This window comes from Bombus affinis, chromosome 13 (genome assembly GCF_024516045.1).
Source record: "Bombus affinis isolate iyBomAffi1 chromosome 13, iyBomAffi1.2, whole genome shotgun sequence".
NCBI classification, from domain to species: Eukaryota; Metazoa; Arthropoda; class Insecta; order Hymenoptera; family Apidae; genus Bombus; species Bombus affinis.
The window spans coordinates 11,486,801-11,507,423 of record NC_066356.1 but is presented as its reverse complement, the minus strand read 5'-3'; the positions used below and the strand labels follow the sequence as shown (position 1 = coordinate 11,507,423).

The window sequence follows — 20,623 nt, the reverse complement described above, 5'->3', positions numbered from 1 at the left end:
GTTGCGCTTCATTGGTTCGTTGTCTCTCAGGGCCGTATCGAAGCCCGTTTCTCGATACGTGCGTTCGATATTCTCTCTTCTTATCGTAATTATAATCGAACGCTTTAGAAAAATTGTTAACTAACTTTTAGTTTGGAGAATAATACTCTGAATCGTTTTTCCGTGGCCTTCTGTTTACGTATATACGTATACGTTAGAGAAGGAGTTGTCGGAGGAAAGCCGCGTTTAAGATGGAAGAAAGTGGAGAACGATGGCCGCGATTGGTCGACGCGGGTGAAAGTCGCTTAGAACAACGACTTCTTTACGAGCCAGTGACATCTATCGGTACGTAAAATTAATCGCACGGAGATTTTCAATCGATGTTATAGATAATTTCAACGACGAGGATAAGAGCGATGAAAAACTTTCGAACCGCGTAACGTCGAACTACGTTAAATTAAGCGCGTTACCGTAAATCGTTTTCGCAAATAGAGTAATCTAGTTGAATCTATTTTCACCGGTGGATGTCTCGTAAGTAACTTTAACTTTTTGAACATCACATAGATTCGATTAGTTGGCAGTTTGTAAACGTTCGTCAAATAATAACCGGATATCCCGGTTAGCGAGCGTTTAAAGTGTAACGAGAAATAGCGTTACGCTCTTCGAGAAATTACTCGCTCATTAAGGTCGATAAGTTGTCTGAATAGCACGGTTCAAGAACCAGGAGTGCCAGTAAAGACAGCTACCGCATCAGCCGAGGAGTATCGTCGAATCGCGCGCACAGAGATCGTGATTCGCAACGAATACCACAAAAGAAATTCTTTCGGAAATTTGTAAAAACATGCGTTCTTCGACTATATCTATCTCGAAGCTTCTGCTATGGACTCGTAAGTAAAATATATTTCCAATTTCTTTGAAAAACGAATTTTTCTTTGCGAAAGGAATCTCTGTTTTACAGGGCCGTTGGTCGTCATCGTTGCTTTACCAACTCTAGGTTACATCGTACGTTTTAAATTCTTCTTTCGTATCGCGAATTAAAATTTGAAAAAGAATGAAAAGATGTTTCTTCTCGCTAGGATCGACACCGCCTAGAGACTTACGAGGACCTGTCCGAAGAAACGAGCGATTTCGATGTTTTCGATAATCTGACTTTCCGATTTTCCTGCGAGGGTAAACCGGTTGGTTTGTACGCAGATCTGGACTACGATTGTCGAGTTTTCCACGCCTGTGACGATTTAGGCAAAGGTTTCCCCGTAATTTGTCCGAACAACACCTTGTTCGATCAGAGAGAACGCGTGTGCAGCGACGAAGAACACATTGACTGCGATCGTGCGAACGAATGGTAAATACTTGAAGTTTGAGCGTCTCGATACGAGCGATCGACGTTTGTAAATTTGTCCTAGGTTTTATTTAAACGAGTTACCCTTCTCTGTGGACGCGACGGAAGAAAATCACACCCTGTCGGAGGAAACAGAAGAGATACCTTCTGTGCTGCCCCTTCTGCTAGCGTGACGCCTAAGGGATCAAGACGTCGCACAAGTGTTACTTTACTTTACGTTTATCGAGAACGTAACGAGTTTATGCCTGTGAAACTTCTATATCGTAATAAACGCGCGTCTCTACATACGTACAGCGACAAGTATGCGATTACGTACACATATTTCCGACGATATATTTTACTTATATTTTTGCTTAAAACGATATGTATTCCGGTAATATAAGTTTAGAAATAAATAGTATAACGATCGATCGCGAGCACCAGCTTAATAGGCTGATCGTATCTTTTTCTGCGCTTTAACGGCGGTAGTGATCGTTTAATAATATGAAATATGTGGCAGTCCGACATTTACCCAATTACGTATCTGAAGCACCGATCTTTGTAAAAGAACCGTCGTATATGCAACGTAAAAACATTCTTCTCGTGTATGTCGAGAATTTCCAAGGGTTCGATGCACGATCCTTCCCCCCCGTTCCGTCTATAGTACGATTAATTTAAAATGCAACATCCGGTAGGATTTTTAAACATCAAAGCGTAGAAAAAGAAGAAAAAGAAAATAAAGTAGCCGATGTACGGCAAATAAAGAACCAAGGTAACGTCGTATTCGTGCGAATCTTGACTGTTCGGATGGTGGCCCTCCGAGTGCTTGAAATTGCAGCCAACGTCGTTCCTCGCGATTGCGATAAGCCGTACAATCAAATATCCATCTTCTTAATCTCGATATACGTCTGTTGGTGTAGCTGGTTTTAGTTTTTTTACGCGTAAGAAGCGAGGCGCTCGAGACAGGAGCAATTACGTTACTCGCGCGCATCCCGCGATCCTTATCTTGAAAAATTAGCGCCGGCAACAGAAGGATCGATAAAAAGCGGTAGCTAAGTCAGAGGTGCTCGTAGGAAGGAAACCAGGATGGGTGGATTCTCAAGCGTTTTTTTTATTCTTCGTAAAGGTAGATATTGCGAGAAACTAGCGAGAATCGCTGGCAGTCTTAGCAGCTAAGGCCTTTACAATATACGTATACCACCTACGTGTTGTCCTTAGTTATCGAGCGCAATTCGATTATACGCAGATCGATAAGAGAACAGCGCGATCAAGATATTGTGTTACCCTTCACCATTAAACCCTCCACGAACGAACAAGAGCTGATACGAATTTTATTTAAAATAAACTCGTCGAAACGTATCGATTGTGAGCTACATTTGTTCCTAACTAAGATCGAGTCTCTGCAGTCCGTGCTGTTAAAATGTCTATGTAGATATGTATTTATTTCGTGGGAAGACTGAGTAAGAGCGCCGACGATCGGATCGTCGTCAACCGCGTTACGGAAGAAAATTAAAGCTAGCCCAATATAACGTTCATTGTTATTCAGCCTTTAAGGTAAACGAACGACGAACCCTCGACCAACCAAGTCGATGCGTCTTAACTCTTAGTAGATCAAGTGCCGTGCGTCAACTACAATTCTACCATAGCGTAATCGTAATCAGTAACCGTAGAACCCTCTTACTTATTTAAAACTGGCTCGTAGGCTAGCCTATGCATCCCGACTCCAGATAATTCGACTCCTGTTCCCATGAAATCCGGAATCCTCCAACATCGTTTACTCCTATCGCTACATTTATCAAAATCGCTACGCGTGTCAGAGATCTAACGAATATCGCGTGAAATTTCATCGCTCCACTATCCGATATAATATTCCGATAACGCTCGTAATAATTAGTTATCTATAACGATGGCTATCCGTAGTAACGAGAACCGGATTCGTATTGAGTAGGCCAAGAGATTCCTGGTCCGTTCTTATCGTTGTCGTAAACGTACTTAATTTTTGGATGACCGCTCGATCCAAAGAAAGAATCTCGAATCATTCCGAACATAGCCGTTCCGAGGGCCATATTGCTGATCATTCCAGCCATTGACGCGGTTGCACGCGCGTGAGCCAGTGCCATTTGAAGCAAAAACGACAGGACCAGTCCGAATCCTGGCATCATCTGCGTCATCTTCGTCTTGAAAGCTTTGCCCATGTGAATCATCGAATTGGTCACCTTTCTCGACACCACTTCCTCGTGTAAACGTGGCAGTTGAACGACCAAAGTGGATTTCGCGTCTTTCTCATATTCTTCGATGATTTTATTATCCCCGACGTTATCGAAACTTTCCGCGTTCGAGTCGTCCTTGGACCGTCTGTCCGAATATTTCTCTAAAAAAGATTTGAAAAAGTTCTTGGCTCGTTTCCTTCTTTGTCTTTCTTCTTGGTCCCGCGACGACTCTTTCTCGAAATCGTACGCCACTTGGCTCTTCGTCGGTAGAACCTTCGACTCGTCAGAATCTTTTTCAGACTCTAAAGACACGATGTCCACTTCCCTTATCGGCTCTATCGGACCGTTCTCTGCTTTTTCCATTCTAAGCTCGGCATCGAGGGATTCTATTTCGCCGGCAAGTTTGTCGTGCAATTTCGTCCCAAAGAGAACTCCGAAAGCATCGTACGCGTCATCAGAAGTATACTTGGTATCGTCGTTCTCTACCTCTGAATCGTTCGGTCTGATCCTGTCGAGAAACAGCGTGATAATCTCATCGTCGTCTATCGACCTCTTAATATCAACGATCTCCTCGCTGTTCTTCAAGAACTGAATATCAGTTTCTCTCGAACCTTTTATGCTTCTTTCCCTCTTCTCCTTATCCTTCTTCGCTCTGTCACCTTCGGGTCGTTGGTCCAAAACTTCCTCCATTATGTCGCTTATGATCGTCAATATACTAGGAAGATTCTTGTTATCCTTGAGTTTCGCTCCTCTACCTTCTCTGAATCCGGAGAAGCTAATTCCCAGCTGGTTATTCCCATAGCCCTTGATCTTGAGATATCCTACATCCGTTTGAAACTTGTCCTCCGCCAGCTTTCTGTACCAGTCGAGTAAGAAGCTCTCGATCGATTCCTTCCTTTCCAGCAGCTTCTGCTCGAAGTCGGTCGTCGACATGCCGAAGAAATTGCGCACCTGACTGTCCGTGTCCAAGTTACGCCCCAAGATACCGAAACTTGGTAGAGACGGAAGACCGGGAAGAGAAGGCAGATTACTGACGACAAGCGGCCAAACGAAGATACCCAAGCATCGTATGAAACTGAGACTCAGAAGACACTGTATAACCTGTTGCGTAAGTCCTTTGCTCGATGGTCGATCTTCCAAGTCTTGGATAATCTTTAAGATCTCGTACTGGTCGGCGGTCAAAGAATTTCTCATCGTGGAGTTCAACTTGTCGGCGAGATACTGTTCCGATTTAGAGGGATTCGCGTTGGAAAATCTCAGATTCTCCTTCATTTTGATCAATAAACGAAGGTACTCGGATTCCGTGATGTTTGGCAACGCCAGGGTCGACGATTTCGAAGACGCCAAGCTATCCGCTGTGTCCGCTTCTTCGTTATCGTAATAAGAGCCGAGGACGTCTATGGTGCTCCTACGTTGTCTACGTTTAACTTCTTCCGACGATTTTGAATCGATAGTTGCTGCTTCTCTACCAGTATCGGACGAGTCGACCTTCTCGTTGGAGATGTCTATGAGGATGCCTGGCGGTTGGTTTGCGTATCCTGGGACGGCTCCGTCATTGTCTGTAAAGATAGAAAGAATTAGAGACAATTCCGATAGTTTCTATAAATATCGATCAACGATAGATTCACCTACTGACGGCGTGATCGTTGGGTCTCCTTTCGAGTTGCCCTCCTGGGCTTCTGCGCGCGTATCGCTCTGCGAATTTTGCGAGTCTGATCGTGCCGCGAGTTCGCCAGGCTGCGTCGACAACGTGGGAAACCCGGTTGACAGCTGGGAAATTCCGGGGATCTGTAAAATCCCTGGTAGTTGAGAAATACTTGGAATATTACTGGCGATGGATCCAAAGTCTGGCAGGTCAGGAGGAATCTGTACGATGCCGGGGAACTGAGAAAACAAATCGCTGATGCTGGAAAAGTCGGGCAACGAGAAACTGTATTGTTTGAGAATTGGCCAGATTATGTTATTCGTGCAAGCTAGAAAATTGTAACCCGTTATGCAATTTTGCATTCGCGTGACGTAAGATTGTCTAGCCGCGTCTGGTATTGCTCTTTCCACCAATCTGATGATATTTATCTGTCTCTTGTTCAAACTGGAGCTAACAGAATCGGTTAGATTTAAATACGATCGCTCCAATTCCGGACTCTTGCCCAAAATGTCGGATAAGATATTCTCTATTTTTCCCTCGGCTTGCTCTAAAAGTTCTGCCTCTTTGATCAAACCAGCTCGAGAACTCGACTCGTCAGGCAGATTCTGAAGAGTACCGAAATTCGGGAAGCTAGGTAGCCATGGATAAAACTTGGCGATCGTTGGCCAAGTAACGTCTCTGCTACATTGCAAGAAGTTTCGTTCCTCGATGCATGGCTTCATATTCTCGATATATTCGAGCCTCGTTGGAATCGGCAACAAATTCTCCGCGATATTTATAATATTGATCTGATGGTCGGACAGATGCGGCGAAAACTCTTGCGTTCTTACCGGAGCTGGGGAACCAGGTAAATTAGGAATAGAAAATTGAACAGCTTTCAGGATGTTGGATATGATAGTCTCTGGCAATTCGTTGTAAATTGGAAAGAATCTGGTGTCGGTTATGGTCACCGTGGTGTCCCCGTGCTGTCCTGTCTTCACGTCGGTCTCTGAGAGAGCCGGGGTATCGGAACTAGAGCTAGATTCCGTTAGCGTGGAATTAGAGACGACACTGGGCGAACCACTGGGTCGTACGCTGCTTACGATTCCAAAATCCGGGAAATTAGGCAACCAGGGAAAATAGAGCGACAACGTTGGCCAAACCACGTCCCTGGTGCATATGAGAAAGTTTTCGGTGCGTAAGCACGAAAGCATCGAGTTGACAAAATCGGGTCGAACACTGTCCGGAAGCAAAGTATCCACGATACCAATGATATTCGCCTGTTGCACGGTAAGCAAGTCGAGGAATTCCTGGTTTTTGGTCGTGAAACTGGAAGTTGCCGAAGTAGATTTGATGGATTGCAGTTGAACCGATCGAAGAATGTTATAAATCACAGACTCTGGAAGCTCGGAGAATATTGGGACAAATCTAGTGCCCGATACGCTGATTACCGGTACGTTAGGTACTCTGTTTCGCGATTCCTTGTCTCTGAAGAAGATACCCGCCGCCTTTTCTTTTTCCACGTTCGACACGACTCGTTCTTGTATCAGAAGCCCAGGATTTATCGAGCTTTCCTCGATCTCCGATGATCCTTGCGGATCAACTGGCTCCTTTGCGTGATCGGGAACCTCGGATCGTGGGAATTCGGATAAAGTCGGCTGGTACTTTGCGATCGTCGGCCATATTACGTATCTGGCGGCGTCGATGAAATCGTTGCTCTTCTGAAGATAGGAAAGAAACTCGGTGATAAAAGTCGCGCGAGCAGATGGCGGGAGGAGAGATTCCGTCAGGTGTAAAATTTCAATTTGCCTCTTGGTAAACGTAACGAATCTCACGGCGTTTCCCGTTAAAATAAACGACGGTATCTCTCTGGCTTGCTCGTAGGATTTCGTAAGATAGACCTTCTGTAGGATCTCCAGGATCTTGGTCTCCAACTGGTCGGAAGATCGTAACAAAGTTCCTCGATTCTTTAGCGACGAATAAGCCGGCGCCTCGGTATCCTTTGGAACGGTAGTTGCTCCGACAGGCACGTAGAAGTTGAGATTGGAATAGGCGGAGAGTTGTGGAACGTAGCTACCAACGTCCGACGACAGTCCTGCACCTTGAAACTCCGGCATGAGGCTGAAAATGTCCGGAAGAGTAGGAATGAAACGTTTGACCGTTGGCCAGGCTGAGTATTTGAAACAAGAGAGATAGTTGTACTCCTTCATGCATCTGACAGTCTTCTGGACAAATTCTGGCCGATAAGAGATTGGGATCAATTGCTCGGCCATGTTGATGGTTAATAATTGATCCTCGGGTATCAGAGTTATATACGTATCCATCGATTGATCCAGAAAAGACGGCGAAGTGGATATTCGTGGCTGTTCCTTTAGCGTATTTTGAAGAACCTGGATGATGAGCGCCTCCGGTCTAGGCTTCCTCGTTCTGGTACCATCGGCGTCCACCACTTCTGGCAGCTCGCCGATCTCTTCCGAGAAACTGGGGAAGGGGAAAATCGGATACTGCGGGGACAGATCGGCGATCGGATACCAACATTGGTAATCTGGAAAAGCGGGCAACGCTGGGAAGTATTGTTTGACCAAAGGCCACGCAAAGTACTTGACGCAACTAAAATATTCGAATCTCCTGACGCACGAAAACATCTTGTCGGAATATTCTCGGCGTAAGGCTTGAGGTAAAAATTTCTCGGCCATCTGGAGTATAGTCAACTGATCGAAAGTGAGCAATTCCTTCAGAGTGTCGTTTTTCGGATCGATGTAAGAGACCAGCGTTTCGTCGTTGGGATACGATTCCAGGGCGTCTTGCAGGATGTTGTACACCGCGACGTCCGGGGTGAGAAGCCTGACTCGATGAAGATCCTCCACTCTGCCCGATTTTTGCTTGTTACCCTGAAACACGTCAAACACGTTTATCTCGATTGGAAGGTTGCTCAAACTTTGACCGATCGATTCCGGAATATCGTCCATCACGAACGGTCGAACGAAGATTCGCATACAATTTAAGACACTAAGCGGTCGAACGCACCCTGTCGAGTTAACGATCAAGGATCGTCGCTCTCTACTAGCTACCAATAGTTCGGCGCATCTGATTATTCGCGACTGAATCTCGGTTAAGCCAAGCTCGTTCGTATCGCTCGCGTAAGACTCGAACTCGAGACTCCAACGTGTTCTTCGCGAATCTAGGAATTTCCGGAAGAACTTTGGTCGTCCGTTTTCTCAAACGTTGTACGAACGCGCTATCCTCGATCTGGCTTTGCAAAGAAATTGCCCGAGCTTTCCACCGTTTAAGAAAACTATACACCTTGGCCGATCGTTTAGCTTCCGTTAGTTTAATACGTTTTACCTTGTTCGCGCTCCGAACCTTCTCCTCGTTAAAGGCAAGCCACTCGTCCGTCTCAACCTGCCGTTTAGAATTTAAGACTTTGGTCTCGTCTATCTTGTCGGTCTTCTGAGCGTCCAGCGCGTCGTCGCGAATCGATATTAACTTCTTTATCTGTCCATCGACGATCGATTGCTGTTCCCCATCGGATATCTTCTTCTCCTCCGCGTTCAAGTAAACGGTGGAACTCTTACGTTTCGATTTACCTCGAGGCTCGACGAATGATCTGTATTCTCTATTCGCGAAAAACTCTTTCCTTTCTTCGGAGTCTGCACTCTTGTCCGAGTATTCCTTTTCGTTTTCGTTTTCGCTGTCGTCGTCTTCGAGCTTTCCCGATTTTCGAAAGTAATCGGGAAGCGCTTGTTTCGATTTTTCATCATCCTGGATGCGACTCTCCTCGGCATTGGATATCTCCGATTCTTTAGGCTCGATCGCTTTTACAGAGCCTTCGTACTCTTCGTTACTGTGGCGTGCGTCGAACGGGCCAGGTGCAACGCCATCGGCATCCACTTGCGAATCGAATCTCCTGATTCCCTCGTCCGTAGCTTCCCCGATCTGTCCAACTGGAATCCCTTCGCTTTCTCGAACCTCGGATTTACCGACCAAAGCAACGTCGTTTCTTCTACGCTTTTTCACCACACCAGCTTCCTCGTCTTCCTGTTTTAACACCTCGCTGCTACCCTCGTCACTCGCTCCAACCACGTCCACCACCTTCTTCGTCTTCCGATTCTCCCTTTTCTTCCTCGACTCTGCTTCGAACACTACGAGATCGTGTTCCTCATCGCCACAGTTTACGTTCAGCGGTCCACAAATTTCTCCAATGTCCTCCGTCGATTCTTCGGGCTTGAGCTCGGCGATCTCCATCGAATTTATTTCACCAAAGTCGTCTTTCTTCGCGCCCGGCGAAAGTTTGGCAACTGGTTGAACCTGGTTCTGTTCATCGTGCGATACACTGCGTGGTTGGCCAACGCGGAGAACGAACAGGAGAAACAGCAGACAGAGGAAAGATCGAGGGAAGAGATGGAAGGTCCTTGTTGGCTGTAGGCGTCGCGAGTTGAGTGCTCTCATGGTCGCGGTCGAGAGGCGAATGTCTCGGCCACTTGTGAGCCGGTCTATGGTCAACCATGGCGGAGGTATGGTAATACATATAGCGTCGTCCGGGACGCAGCGGAGGAAGATGCTCGTGAGAGTGTACGTACAGGCTCAACCAACGAGACGCGGGCATTCACGAGACTGTGTGAATAGGCAACAGTCGGGAATTTCCATTTTTATGCTGCCCCTCTACGAGCGAATCGAGTTCGCGGTCTAACGGGTGTAGATGCATTTACCTTTACGTTTCTTACGATTCCATCGGCAGCGGAGATTCGCAGAATCATTCCATTAAACGACTCTACCGGCGTCCTCCTTCGCGGGCACAACATTTTCAGGGTTTGGAGAAATTGCGCGCGTTTTGCGCAACGTTTTCTAGCTAATAGATAGAACGCTATCATGAATGGTCGTTAAAAACTCTATCGTAAGGATAATATCGCTTCTCTTTTATGGCTCGACATCCAGCGTGGCCGAAGCAACGAGTCGCTTATACCGGTTGCCGACCGCTAATGTGTCCAGCTCTGTTTCTTCTTGCGGCCGAACGGTAATGAGCCATTCAACCTTGAGGCAGTGGTGCTTGGAAAATAACGTCGAAGCCTCTTACGATTCTACTCTCGAACTCGCGTCCCTCGTTTCCTATCGTTTCAACCATTTCTGTTGGACCAACAGAATCGTAGATCGACGCCAGTTAAACGGAGAAAAGATAGTCGACCAGACTATCTCTCCGCGGAGAACAGCCAAGAACGGAATTCGAATCGACCCGCGATTATCGACAACGGAGAATCCAGATTCTCCCGATTCTCAAATATCAGAATCTGACATTTCGTCCTTGTTTTTCCGAACGATAAGACCGTACTTTCGATGGGAAAGGGAAATTAAGCGACAGTCGGCTTATCGGACGAGCTGACCTCGAAAAAACTTGCTTCTTCGAAGCGAAGAACGTTCTACGCTGGTAAGAAAAAAGTCATTTATCGGTTTCTTTTATCCTTATGGTATTCTTAAAATACCGGCACCGAGACTGGCTTTTAAAAGCTCGCCGCGATCGAGCACAACGTTCGAGCGGGCAAACGTTGCAAGAGAGGGGAGCAAAAAGACGGCGAGGGAAGAAGAAGTCGTCGCGAAGAGACCGGAGGATACAGCTCGAATACGGTCGAAGCCGGGTTTCAAGTACATCTTTAATACGGCCTTTCTGGTTCTGGTGCAAGGGGTTGGATTTTTAGTCCTTGAGCGGGAATCGAGACTAGAAGGGACGGTAGGGAGAAAGAGGAGTTACCCGGCAACAGGATACGGGAGGGTAAAGAATTTTTACGACGCGCATTATTTTCCAACATGGCCTCCACTGTTTCCTTCTTCGGTTTACGCTTCTCTCTTTCCTTCCATAAGGAATTCGGATTCACCTCGCAAAGCCGATGCAGTAAACCTGTACCGCTTTTCTTCCTTTTATCCGTCCAATGCCACCTTCGTTCTTAAGGTGTATTCACAACCGCGTTGACTCTGATTTTACTAGCAATAACCGCGTCCGCCTCGCCGGCGCAAATCCGTATCATGCAAATTGCTGCTTTCGCTCCTTTACTTTTACCATTTTCTCCGCGGAATGTTTCACGCTTCCCAGCTCCATGTTATGTCACCTGATTATTCGCGAGATTTTACGTCGATGCGTAGCGCGTAATACGTCTACCGGGTTGCCAATAAATTTCTCCGTGGTTAACTACCTTTAGAATCGCCTTCTTTTTCATTAGAAACTTCTTTTCGCTTTAACCAATTACGATCTTCCTCTCGATCTACCGATCACCGCTCTCTCCGATTCTTTCTGGATCTATCTCGATCCGCATTTTCGGACTGTCCTAGGTTTCAGGTATCAGAGATACTCGGATGCCTCCAAGATGTGTGCGCAAAGCAAATGTCACTTAATTTCATATTTAATTTTACAAGCAAAGAATCGCGTATCTAGGCGATAGAAAAATGATGCGTACGGATCGATATCGACCGATCGAAACTTCCACAGGACCGTTCGGATCCATTTGTACCCATTGGTTACTTCATTGGGAATGTTATTATAGTTTGTAATTTCTTCGAAATTGCAGACCACGTTTATTACCTTCTTCGCTGCAGAAATAGCTGCTTGACTGCATTAAATTAGCAGGGCCGTGAAAGCCATTGAAAACGTAATGGACAAAGACGTTCTATAGTTACTGCCTCCCTCGTTTCGTATTCCTTTGACGGTTTTAAGGAAAAGAGTCTTCTTCTCCACACTCGAACGATAATCAACGATGGATGAACGTATAGTTTCGCTGACGGGATTCCACGGTCGAGCAGTTCCATGCGAGGCGAGCAATGTACGGATGATCGCGGTACAGCGACCATGAAAGTGGGACATGATGTACGTTGGATGCAGGAAAGATTCCAGACGACTCGCGAAGGGACTGCCAGCTTTGATCCTCGAATACCGCGATCTTACGTTTTGTCCCAACCGATCGATTCCATTTTCTTTTTCGAAACAGAGATAACGTTCGTCTTTTATATTTAAGTATTTGTGAGAGAGCGACGACGATCCTCTTCTTCCTAATACCTGATAAAACCATGAAAAATTGCAGCCCGGTAAACGCAACGAGGCTGTGATCGCGCCGAATACGCCGGCGAAGCTCGCGGCACGTTCTAATAGCGTTCTCCAAAAGTGTTTCAACGGCGGCGCGTCCACGAAATTGACAGTCGAGGTGGAAATTCGAGGTAGTGCGCAGATCCACCGCGCACACGTAGGCCGATCCTCTTTTGTGGTGCGAACGCCGTCGTGGTCGTTCGTCCGAATCATACGGCGGCTCGTCCGAGCACGATTAACACGTTGTAATTCGTGGTTCCTGCTCGTATCTCGCGATCAAAGATCGAGCAACGATCGTAGGCAGGGAAATTCTTTGCCTGGAGCGGAGCCCCGGTGTCGATGAAGAGAACCACGTGATCGTAACCGGTTCGATAATGCGACCGATTGGTTGGACGCTGGCGTGCGCGTTGCTCGCGACTACTTTTCCAAAAAGTGCAATCCTGTCGGACGTCCAGAGTGTTGGTGTCGCTGCGGGTTACCAGCGCGAAGCTGGACGCGCCAAAGTCACCAAACTGCTGCCGATTTCCAAGGACGCGACCGTGGACCCCGATATCCAGGAGCTGAGAAAATTCCTCGACGATCTGTTCGTCGGTGGAAGCAAGAAGGTTCGAGGTAAGCGTAAAGTTGACGTTTCGAGATATTATGGTTTACAAAAACGAACGATAGTCAAACCGCGATCGATTCGACGAACGACTAATTGGATATTAAATATTTATGAAAAGCAAGCGGACAAGCTCGAACGTTTGGCCAGAAGCGAATCCAATTTATGTTAATGCCGATGATGTACAAAATGGGAGTGATGATGACAATGCTAACTGTTTTAACTCTGATCTCGCTGAAGGGATTGCTCATCGGTAAGCGAAAATTACTCTATAGTCATTGTACGTATGTACGTATGTACGTAGGGATAACGGTTCGGCTATGATAGTGTACGCTACATGCATACTGAATCAGGAGACATCGACGACCCATTTATCGATAGATGTTCTTCGAAATCCATCAAACATCTACGATTCGATAGCAACGTTTTTCCTACTTATAATTCGCACATCGTAATTCTTTCGTTATAACGCAATCTGAATACGGACTCGGTTGCAGGTGCCATACTATTGATGCTAAAACTCAGCACGATAATAGCCAAGTTTACCTCTGGTTGGCAGCACAATGCGCAGTCTGCTCAACCGATCCACGTGCACGTTCACAACAGTCTGCCGACAGCTCACAATCAAGCGTACAATGGATGGATGTCGGCAAGCGGACCGGAAAACGCGGGAGAACATTACTACTACAGAGGATGACGATGAATTCTTCGACGATATCTTTCTCTCGGAAACTGTCTCTTCGATCGCCGCAATCGAAACTAGGCTATCGGACTTATTACGTTCCTTACCTGCCGACCGACTGATCCCGACCTCCGCTAATGCTGGGAAAATAGAGTAAGCACGTTGCGGTTGTCAAGCAGACATCGACGATACGGCGAACCGCAACTCGCTTCTCGTGTACCAAAGTTTTGTTTAAGTATTCTGAGATAAGACTGGTAACTCGCGTCGCCTAATCGACCAACCTGGAAAACCAAAATTGTAAACTCGTACGTTTAAGGAGCAACCTCACGTTTACCTCAAACTAGCAATAACGTTAATTTATTTTGTAAAGAAACTGCGTCTCTACTCCTATTTATTCAAAGTGTATGTATCATCGTAGAATGTATTTATTAAACTCTTTCTTAGCAAGCAAATTTCTCTCTGTATTTCGAAATTAAGCTGCTCGACTATGAATTTTCCGACACCGAAGAAATCGTAGCCACGAATCCGTCGAAATAATCAATTTTTCGATAAGAATGAGAAGAGAATCGAAAGTCTCGACGTTTAGCGATGTAGAAGCAAAGTTGAATTTTCCGCGTTTCAAGGTCTGCTGAACGCATACGCGTCCGTGACCAACCGCGTGTATAGTACACCTTCTATGACACGAATCGCGGCAGCGAACTGCAGAGACCCAGTTTCCTAGTTTCAGTGGGGTAAGCAGACGGCAAAAAGGAAATTGTCTGCTCTCCGCTTGCTACGATTCCTTAGCAGTCTCCATCATCGATCGAATACAAGCACCACGCGTTCTACTCGTCGGTTATGAAACGAATAAAAGTACAAACACGTAAAAACGATCGTTGATGTTTTAAGCGTGCGAAAAGCTCGACAGCCCGAAAGATAATTTGATCGCGCGATTGTAAAATCGAACAAATTTCGAGATCGTTCGTCAGAACGGCTGTCAAGCCGAGTCAGTTTGGACCCCGGACCGGAAGTAAGAAAAGGAGCAGCGACAAACGCGTAACGAATAACGTTACGCGGAACGCGGTAAACGGTGATTCGCAACGAAATTCCTTACTCCCCTTAACGATCGATATCGGAAGAATGATAGAAGGAAAGGTAACGGAAGAATGAATAATTAAGCGGCAATTAGAAAGGCAGTCAAAAGGAAGCTAATAGGTTATATTTCTATTTAAGAATTAACTTTCTAAGCGACGAGGCGACGCAACGCAGCCATGAATAGAGTGGACGTAATTTTTTCGTGCTTGTGCGTCGTAATTCTCTTTCAAACTTTGGCCCGTGCCGAAGATGTCGCAAAGGAGTTGAACGACACTTTGAGGGTTGACGTTTCTCAGGGAATTGCACTGTATATCGCGAATGACGAAGCAAACGTTACTCTGAGCCTGTCGTCGCTGTTCGAAAGTAAGTAAAACGTTTCTAAGATCAGTGTTCAATACGCATCCACGAATAGCGCGATTAGTTACAATTTCTTTTGAAGGGAACGACGTAGAGCAACGAGATACGGGAAGATTCAAATTTAAGAAAGGTATCCTAAAAAGAATTGGAATGACGATGATGATGGCTCCTCTAATCTGGCAGGTTTAAATTAACACCCTATACGTATTATTAGCCTGCAAATTTTTATGCAATAGCGGAACGGTGGGGTATAACGCACTACTATCGAGCCGTACAAGCCTCGTGGACCTATCTCTGACATTTCATATATCGTATGAATTTTCTCGAAAACTGGTACAATAACTGGTACAATTTTATTCCGCGATAGAATAATTGCAAAAGAGAATAATACGTACCAAGGGACATTTTCACTCTTCGCTATAGGGGTACGCGGGCGTTACGTTTTATCCCACTCTTTTGTCCCGGGTGAACTAATTTAACATTTAATACCTATACTTGAACGCGAGGTGCAAAACGAGCTAAAACGTCGAAATACTGGCTGTACTTATCGTTTTAAATTTTCAAGATGCGAGTTTTCAAAGTAGAGAAGAATAAATGGGAAATTAATGCGCACGAACTGCGTTGCGAGCAAGTGTTTAGTCTCGTGTTGTACGACCGCGGCTCATTCGCGTCTCTTATCGAAGAGTAACACTGGTGTTTTATTTTATCCATTCGTTCTGTCGTACCCCCCTTTTCCGCTTTGTATATTTTTACATTTCTCTATTTCCCATAAATGCATAAATATTCGCAGTCTACGTATCGCTGACAAATGAATTTAGGAAGCCGCTACTTCTAACGCGCATTTGCATTTTAGTTAGCAACGTTACCAGCTACCCTCGCCTCCCTCAAGATCAATTTGCTTCGAAGCATTTTCATAGGAAAAATCGCATTGGCGATAATGTTGTACAACGCGCTGAGGAATTCGCAGAAATCGGAAGTGGTACTGATCCATAAACCCGAATATCACGATCACTATTATCACGCTTATCACGAACTGGAAGACAACGACAAAGGTTGGTGGGGACGACGAATGAAACGGCACCTGTAAAATAGAATAGCTTCGATTACTTCATCGAATAATCGTATTTAGAATAATTGCTGTTCCAACCAAATTGTGTATCTGTGATACGTAACGATGGCGACAAAATGTCACGATATTTCAAATATACGGTTCTAATCAAGAGTATACACGATTTTCCACGCGACGAAAACGCACCGGATTGTATATAAAATTAAAATTAAATTTTGGGTCTCGAAAGAACGTCCGTGCGCAACGACCAACAACGAGATATTCCAAGTGACCTACTTCGAGCTGCTAACGGCATTTTGGTCCAGATTCTGAAGCGATCAGCTACGACCAGGGTTTTCCCTTTTCTCTGCCGTTAAATTCAACGTCGAAATCGAAATTTATATAATACCGATCGATTTCGACGGGGATGAACATCGCGTGCCGATGACCAAACGTCTTTGGGATTACAGCGCAGCTTTCTTTCGTTTTTCTCGGATAAAATTTTATCAACGCTGCGACGAAACAGACTTATCGCGATTATGTCGTTGAAATTTGAAACCAATCAGAAAATCTACGAAGAAGTTAAAAGACATTTACTACGAGCTATTTGGTACAAAAATCGATATACGAAATAAACGTTCGTCTTAAATACATGATTAAGTGTTTGGATATTTTTATGATTTCTCCGAAATACGGTATACCTGGTCCGCATATTTCGTACGTTCTATGTACATCTCCGGATTCCTTCCAAACTTTACCGATATAATCGTGATGTATGTCGAATGAATGTCATTATACCGCTAGTGAAATTTGTAAATGTCCCATATGAAATGCCAAGTGTATCGATAAAAAGTTTCAAATATAATTGTCGAGGTACTTTGACGAATTACTGTAACTACCGTTTCAGAAAATTCTTCACGTTTACGGTAACGATCACGATTCTTGAATGCAAAAACTGCACCAGAAGACCGCTCTACTTTTTAAGAAACGAGCAAACTGTTCGCGTATAACGTTTCGTGACGAGGTTCGATCGTTAGAGACGGATATAGATCGATGCTAGGGGCACGTAACGAAAGTATTGTCAATGTCGAATTTATTCTTCAAGGCCTCGATATTCGTGGTGCGTATACGTGCCAGAAACCCACCTTCCGTTCGCATAGTTAGTATGCCAACGCCATCGATCCCGTATCGACAGTTCGCCATACGAATCGTAGTCCTATACCGTTTTCTAAACTACAAAATGCACGATGCACGACGCATACGTGGCAAATCAGAATGGAACCCGGATTAATCTCTGTATGCGTACGAGCTTAGATCAGCGCCGCGACACGTGAAAGCATTCGGCTTTTCAAGAAAACTTACAATCGCGTATCTAATTTGATCGAGCGTGTTTGTCATTAGAAAAGTCGAATTCTCTTTGACAGAATCTTTCCCTTTACGTTTGCTTTACGTTTACAGCGATACCGACGTTGTTCGCCTTTAACTATATAAATTAACGATCTTTATGGCAGATCTCGATGGCAATTAATGGTACGTGGTCTCGTTCGCCGCTTATTAATTTCGTTTAATTAAATTAAACACCCGGATCCGTTGATCTCTGCTGGATCTCTAACGAGGTAATCGTAAACCGGTAGAAATAGAAATACGTAACATAGGCGATTAAAGATCGGAGGAAACGTACGTGAGATGGAAATCCGCTTACTTACCACTTGCGATACTTTTTTGAAAGGAGGAGTAACGCGTGCAATCCAGAAAATAGTTGATAAATTCGCGAAATTCGCAGTTATTACGGGAACGTAAATATTGTACGATGTACGCGATAAAAACGTGTTTTAAAAGAAACTTTGACAAGAACTTTTACGGCTTTGTACATTAGTAGAAAATCGATGTAGCTTCGATGCGTCGGTAGAAGATCGGTAGCCGTATGTCGTCGTATAATTATATAGGAAACGCGCGAAAGCGAGCGTCGAGGACACTTCTACGCGTCCGTAGACTTTTCGCATATGCGGATTCCACGATTTCCTCTTCTCCTTCGATAAGTTGTTCGGTAAATCGGAGAAAATCTTTTCCTCGCTTAGTTACATCATCGTTCGAGTCTCGAGGGGCTCTTCTTCGTTTAACGTGCTGACCAAGCACGTGAAGATGTTGTTGCACGTAAGACGTTCTTTCTCGCAAAATATTTGAGATATTGAAAGCAAAAATGGATTGATTTTAGCCTATACGGCTGTTTAGCGTGTACAGTTTGAGAGTAATTCGTTGTCTAAGAATACTCGATGCGACAACTGACTTCGTTATTTTAGATTTCATTTGAAACAATGAATTTCTTTATCTTTGTTCGTATTTAAAACAAACGTAGCTTATTTAGTAAAATTATTATTAGTCAGATTTTGCTCTCAACTTTAACCTTAACGTTGCGAAAAGATCGAAGCGCGCTCGAACCGTTTTAGAGAATGCTTACCAAAGTTACGTGCTTTCTCTTCCTTATTCTTATGCTTTGGAATTTCGCAATGACAAGTGGAACGGCCGAGCAAAACAGACCTTACGAATTTGGGTTCAACATCGTTGTTTTTCAACATAGGTACGAGAAGAAAGGTTCGTAAAATGCGTTCTTCGAGTCGTTTTCGATCGTGTTAAGCATCTTTTTGTTTTTTCTTTTTCCGGAACGAGAGTGTGATTCAGACATAAATATTCGACGAAAGCCAAAGTTAACGAAATACGTATGTCCATTTCACAAGATGCTGATGGAATTATCACGGGAATGACTATAGGAGTGACTATGACTTATAGAAGAATTAAAAGTTGTAAGTCTGCAAATTATATTCATAAACCAAGATAATTCGAATATATATATTGCAGAAAAGTAATAAACCCTATGGTTAAATTTCAGTGAAGGATGCGCAAGAAATATCGAGGCAGAAAATTGGAAAGAAGCTGGTAGAAGCTGTAGCAAGGACTCGTAGTGCGTGCAAACTTGCAGTGAAAACAGACGAATCTGAACGTACGACACAGACCATTCGACCGGTAACGCTACTTACTTCCAATAAAAAGTTGGATGCCCTGCCACAAAGGATGGCAGAGACGTTGGAAATGGGAAAAAAGAGAAATGGTAAAAGATCCTTCTCTTACACGTCCGATGATTATCGTTCGACTATTTACTATTGCTATTTACTCGATTACTTTGCAGATAAACTTTCTCACGAGAGAAATGAAATCTCTCAAAGCTCGAAGGATTTTTCTAACGAGAGAAGAGGAAAGAATTTAGTTCGAGACGTCGTGAAAGATACGGTAGATCCACGCCTCAAAGAGCCGAACGTGGATGATCGAATGCTGGAGAAGACGGCGAACGATCTTTACTATCGCTTTAATTGCTCGATAACGACACACGAGCATCGAGAAGATGGATATAGAAGCGGAGAAAAAAATGGCAGCTTTCGCGCGGAAAGTGGAAATGGTATCGATACCCGAGTGAAATATTTGTCGAACGAATTTGGTCATCGGCCGAACGTTTCGTTTGTTGCCAGCGATAATACGACGAAATTGCCCTTTGGTACTGGACGTGGAGAACGAATTTTGTTTATCTTTCGAATTTTTACGTAATAAATTTTTAAAAGAAAGCAAAACTTGTTCGTTAAAGTAGCTTAGGGGAAACTTTATGCGACGTGAAATTCTTATTAACGAATAAAAGGGAAAATGGATCGATGAAATACAAAAAAGCGAGTCGAATCGATGGAATTTTGAAACGTCTGTATTCGAATTTCGTTAAATTTTTAACATACTTGAAGGATTTGCCGTAAACGATCAAATCGGAGCGGAACGCCTGTGCGTCAAGCGTAAAGTCTTTTGCGTTAAATGAGAATCGAGATGACGGTGATTCATGCGGACGATCATTCGCAACGTGCTGTGACAGTTTCTTTGTTACGCTGGTTATGTATCTTTAAGGGCGAAGACCGAAGCGGTTATGCTAATTAGCCTGAATAAATAACGAGATTCGCTGTAGGAACGTCCGTTTACGTTACTTCGTTATAAACGAGAAAAGAATGAGGTATAGCAAACTCCTTGGTACAGACTGCTGATAAATATTCCTTGTTCTTAATTGTTTTTAATTCTTCTTGATCGCTTGGCGTTTCGAAAGCAACGATTTCACTACATTTTCACGCTTCTTTATTCTTTAACGATAAAAATGACTAGAATTAGGTTGTATTAGCATCCCAACGCTGTTCAAGTGGAATTTCTGTCATCGGTCCACGTACGTGACTCACACGCGTGCCAAGTTACACGCGTACAATCTTAAATCCATTACGCTTTTCCGCAACGAGGAAAAGGTTAACGCGCCATTAAAAATTAATTTTCACCGTCCCGTCCGGCAGAAAACGGATCTTAGTTGTGCATCGATTTGCATAGAATCAATTCCCGGGCTTCTAATTTTGCAATTTTTCGCCTCTTACGTTAACGAATTTGACATACTCCAACTTTAAAGTTTAAAATGTTCATTTTCCGAATCTTTGAATTTCGCAGTTTCTGAATTTTTGAGTTTCGTTACTTCGCAGTCTTTAAATTCTCCTTTTTTGTTTCCCAATTTTCGAATTTTCGTATCGTTCGCATTCTTAAGAACTTTTTCAAAATCGAAGCAAAGAAAATCGTCGAGCGAAGTCGAGAGTAGTATA

At 44.3% G+C, this 20,623-nt stretch overlaps 5 protein-coding genes across 6 annotated transcripts; 4 read left to right on the top strand and 1 right to left on the bottom strand.

The window, feature by feature from the left end:
• The first annotated feature begins 84 nt into the window (after nucleotides 1–84).
• LOC126923202 (uncharacterized) lies at nucleotides 85–1,734 on the top strand. Its single transcript, XM_050736468.1, has 4 exons — nucleotides 85–866; nucleotides 938–981; nucleotides 1,056–1,321; nucleotides 1,383–1,734. Exons 1-4 carry the CDS (start codon nucleotides 821–823, stop codon nucleotides 1,489–1,491), a joined length of 465 nt encoding a protein of 154 aa, XP_050592425.1. The 5' UTR covers nucleotides 85–820; the 3' UTR covers nucleotides 1,492–1,734.
• Nucleotides 1,735–2,322: 588 nt separating this feature from the next.
• On the bottom strand, nucleotides 2,323–10,105 carry LOC126923166 (uncharacterized). 2 transcript variants are annotated; one of them, XM_050736335.1, is made up of 4 exons: nucleotides 8,477–10,105; nucleotides 7,033–8,022; nucleotides 5,136–6,852; nucleotides 2,323–5,066 (listed from the first exon to the last, which is right to left on the bottom strand). In XM_050736335.1, the coding sequence occupies exons 1-4, from the start codon at nucleotides 9,578–9,580 to the stop codon at nucleotides 3,208–3,210; spliced, it is 5,670 nt and encodes a 1,889-aa protein (XP_050592292.1). In that variant the 5' UTR covers nucleotides 9,581–10,105; the 3' UTR covers nucleotides 2,323–3,207. The 2 variants fall into 2 exon arrangements, with proteins under 2 accessions (XP_050592292.1, XP_050592291.1); XM_050736334.1 differs by having other exon boundaries at nucleotides 5,136–8,022; nucleotides 8,477–10,104.
• Nucleotides 10,106–12,244: 2,139 nt separating this feature from the next.
• LOC126923146 (uncharacterized) lies at nucleotides 12,245–13,932 on the top strand. Its single transcript, XM_050736318.1, has 3 exons — nucleotides 12,245–12,809; nucleotides 12,920–13,051; nucleotides 13,296–13,932. The coding sequence occupies exons 1-3, from the start codon at nucleotides 12,572–12,574 to the stop codon at nucleotides 13,493–13,495; spliced, it is 570 nt and encodes a 189-aa protein (XP_050592275.1). The 5' UTR covers nucleotides 12,245–12,571; the 3' UTR covers nucleotides 13,496–13,932.
• A 77-nt stretch (nucleotides 13,933–14,009) lies between these two features.
• Nucleotides 14,010–16,925, top strand: LOC126923149 (uncharacterized). Its single transcript, XM_050736321.1, has 4 exons — nucleotides 14,010–14,614; nucleotides 14,693–14,917; nucleotides 14,994–15,094; nucleotides 15,765–16,925. The coding sequence occupies exons 2-4, from the start codon at nucleotides 14,731–14,733 to the stop codon at nucleotides 15,996–15,998; spliced, it is 522 nt and encodes a 173-aa protein (XP_050592278.1). The 5' UTR covers nucleotides 14,010–14,614; nucleotides 14,693–14,730; the 3' UTR covers nucleotides 15,999–16,925.
• Nucleotides 16,926–18,466: 1,541 nt separating this feature from the next.
• LOC126923691 (uncharacterized) lies at nucleotides 18,467–19,609 on the top strand. Its single transcript, XM_050737387.1, has 4 exons — nucleotides 18,467–18,551; nucleotides 18,695–18,760; nucleotides 18,847–19,065; nucleotides 19,144–19,609. The coding sequence occupies exons 1-4, from the start codon at nucleotides 18,467–18,469 to the stop codon at nucleotides 19,554–19,556; spliced, it is 783 nt and encodes a 260-aa protein (XP_050593344.1). The 3' UTR covers nucleotides 19,557–19,609.
• Nucleotides 19,610–20,623: the final 1,014 nt, after the last annotated feature.

Coding starts and splice junctions, on each gene's coding strand:
- LOC126923691 (XM_050737387.1), top strand. CDS start 18,467: ATGACAAGTGGAACGGCCGAGCAAAACAGACCTTACGAATTTGGGTTC. Junction 18,552..18,694: donor ACATAGGTACGAGAAGAAAG/GTTCGTAAAATG, acceptor CCATTTCACAAG/ATGCTGATGGAATTATCACG. Junction 18,761..18,846: donor TTATAGAAGAATTAAAAGTT/GTAAGTCTGCAA, acceptor GTTAAATTTCAG/TGAAGGATGCGCAAGAAATA.
- LOC126923202 (XM_050736468.1), top strand. CDS start 821: ATGCGTTCTTCGACTATATCTATCTCGAAGCTTCTGCTATGGACTC. Junction 867..937: donor GAAGCTTCTGCTATGGACTC/GTAAGTAAAATA, acceptor TCTGTTTTACAG/GGCCGTTGGTCGTCATCGTT. Junction 1,322..1,382: donor TGCGATCGTGCGAACGAATG/GTAAATACTTGA, acceptor AATTTGTCCTAG/GTTTTATTTAAACGAGTTAC.
- LOC126923149 (XM_050736321.1), top strand. CDS start 14,731: ATGAATAGAGTGGACGTAATTTTTTCGTGCTTGTGCGTCGTAATTCTC. Junction 14,918..14,993: donor CCTGTCGTCGCTGTTCGAAA/GTAAGTAAAACG, acceptor TTTCTTTTGAAG/GGAACGACGTAGAGCAACGA. Junction 15,095..15,764: donor TGGCTCCTCTAATCTGGCAG/GTTTAAATTAAC, acceptor TTTGCATTTTAG/TTAGCAACGTTACCAGCTAC.
- LOC126923146 (XM_050736318.1), top strand. CDS start 12,572: ATGCGACCGATTGGTTGGACGCTGGCGTGCGCGTTGCTCGCGACTACT. Junction 12,810..12,919: donor TGGAAGCAAGAAGGTTCGAG/GTAAGCGTAAAG, acceptor ATTTATGAAAAG/CAAGCGGACAAGCTCGAACG. Junction 13,052..13,295: donor GCTGAAGGGATTGCTCATCG/GTAAGCGAAAAT, acceptor ACTCGGTTGCAG/GTGCCATACTATTGATGCTA.
- LOC126923166 (XM_050736334.1), bottom strand. CDS start 9,580: ATGAGAGCACTCAACTCGCGACGCCTACAGCCAACAAGGACCTTCCAT. Junction 8,023..8,476: donor AGGTTCGGAGCGCGAACAAG/GTAAAACGTATT, acceptor GACGTGTTTCAG/GGTAACAAGCAAAAATCGGG. Junction 5,067..5,135: donor AACGATCACGCCGTCAGTAG/GTGAATCTATCG, acceptor CTATCTTTACAG/ACAATGACGGAGCCGTCCCA.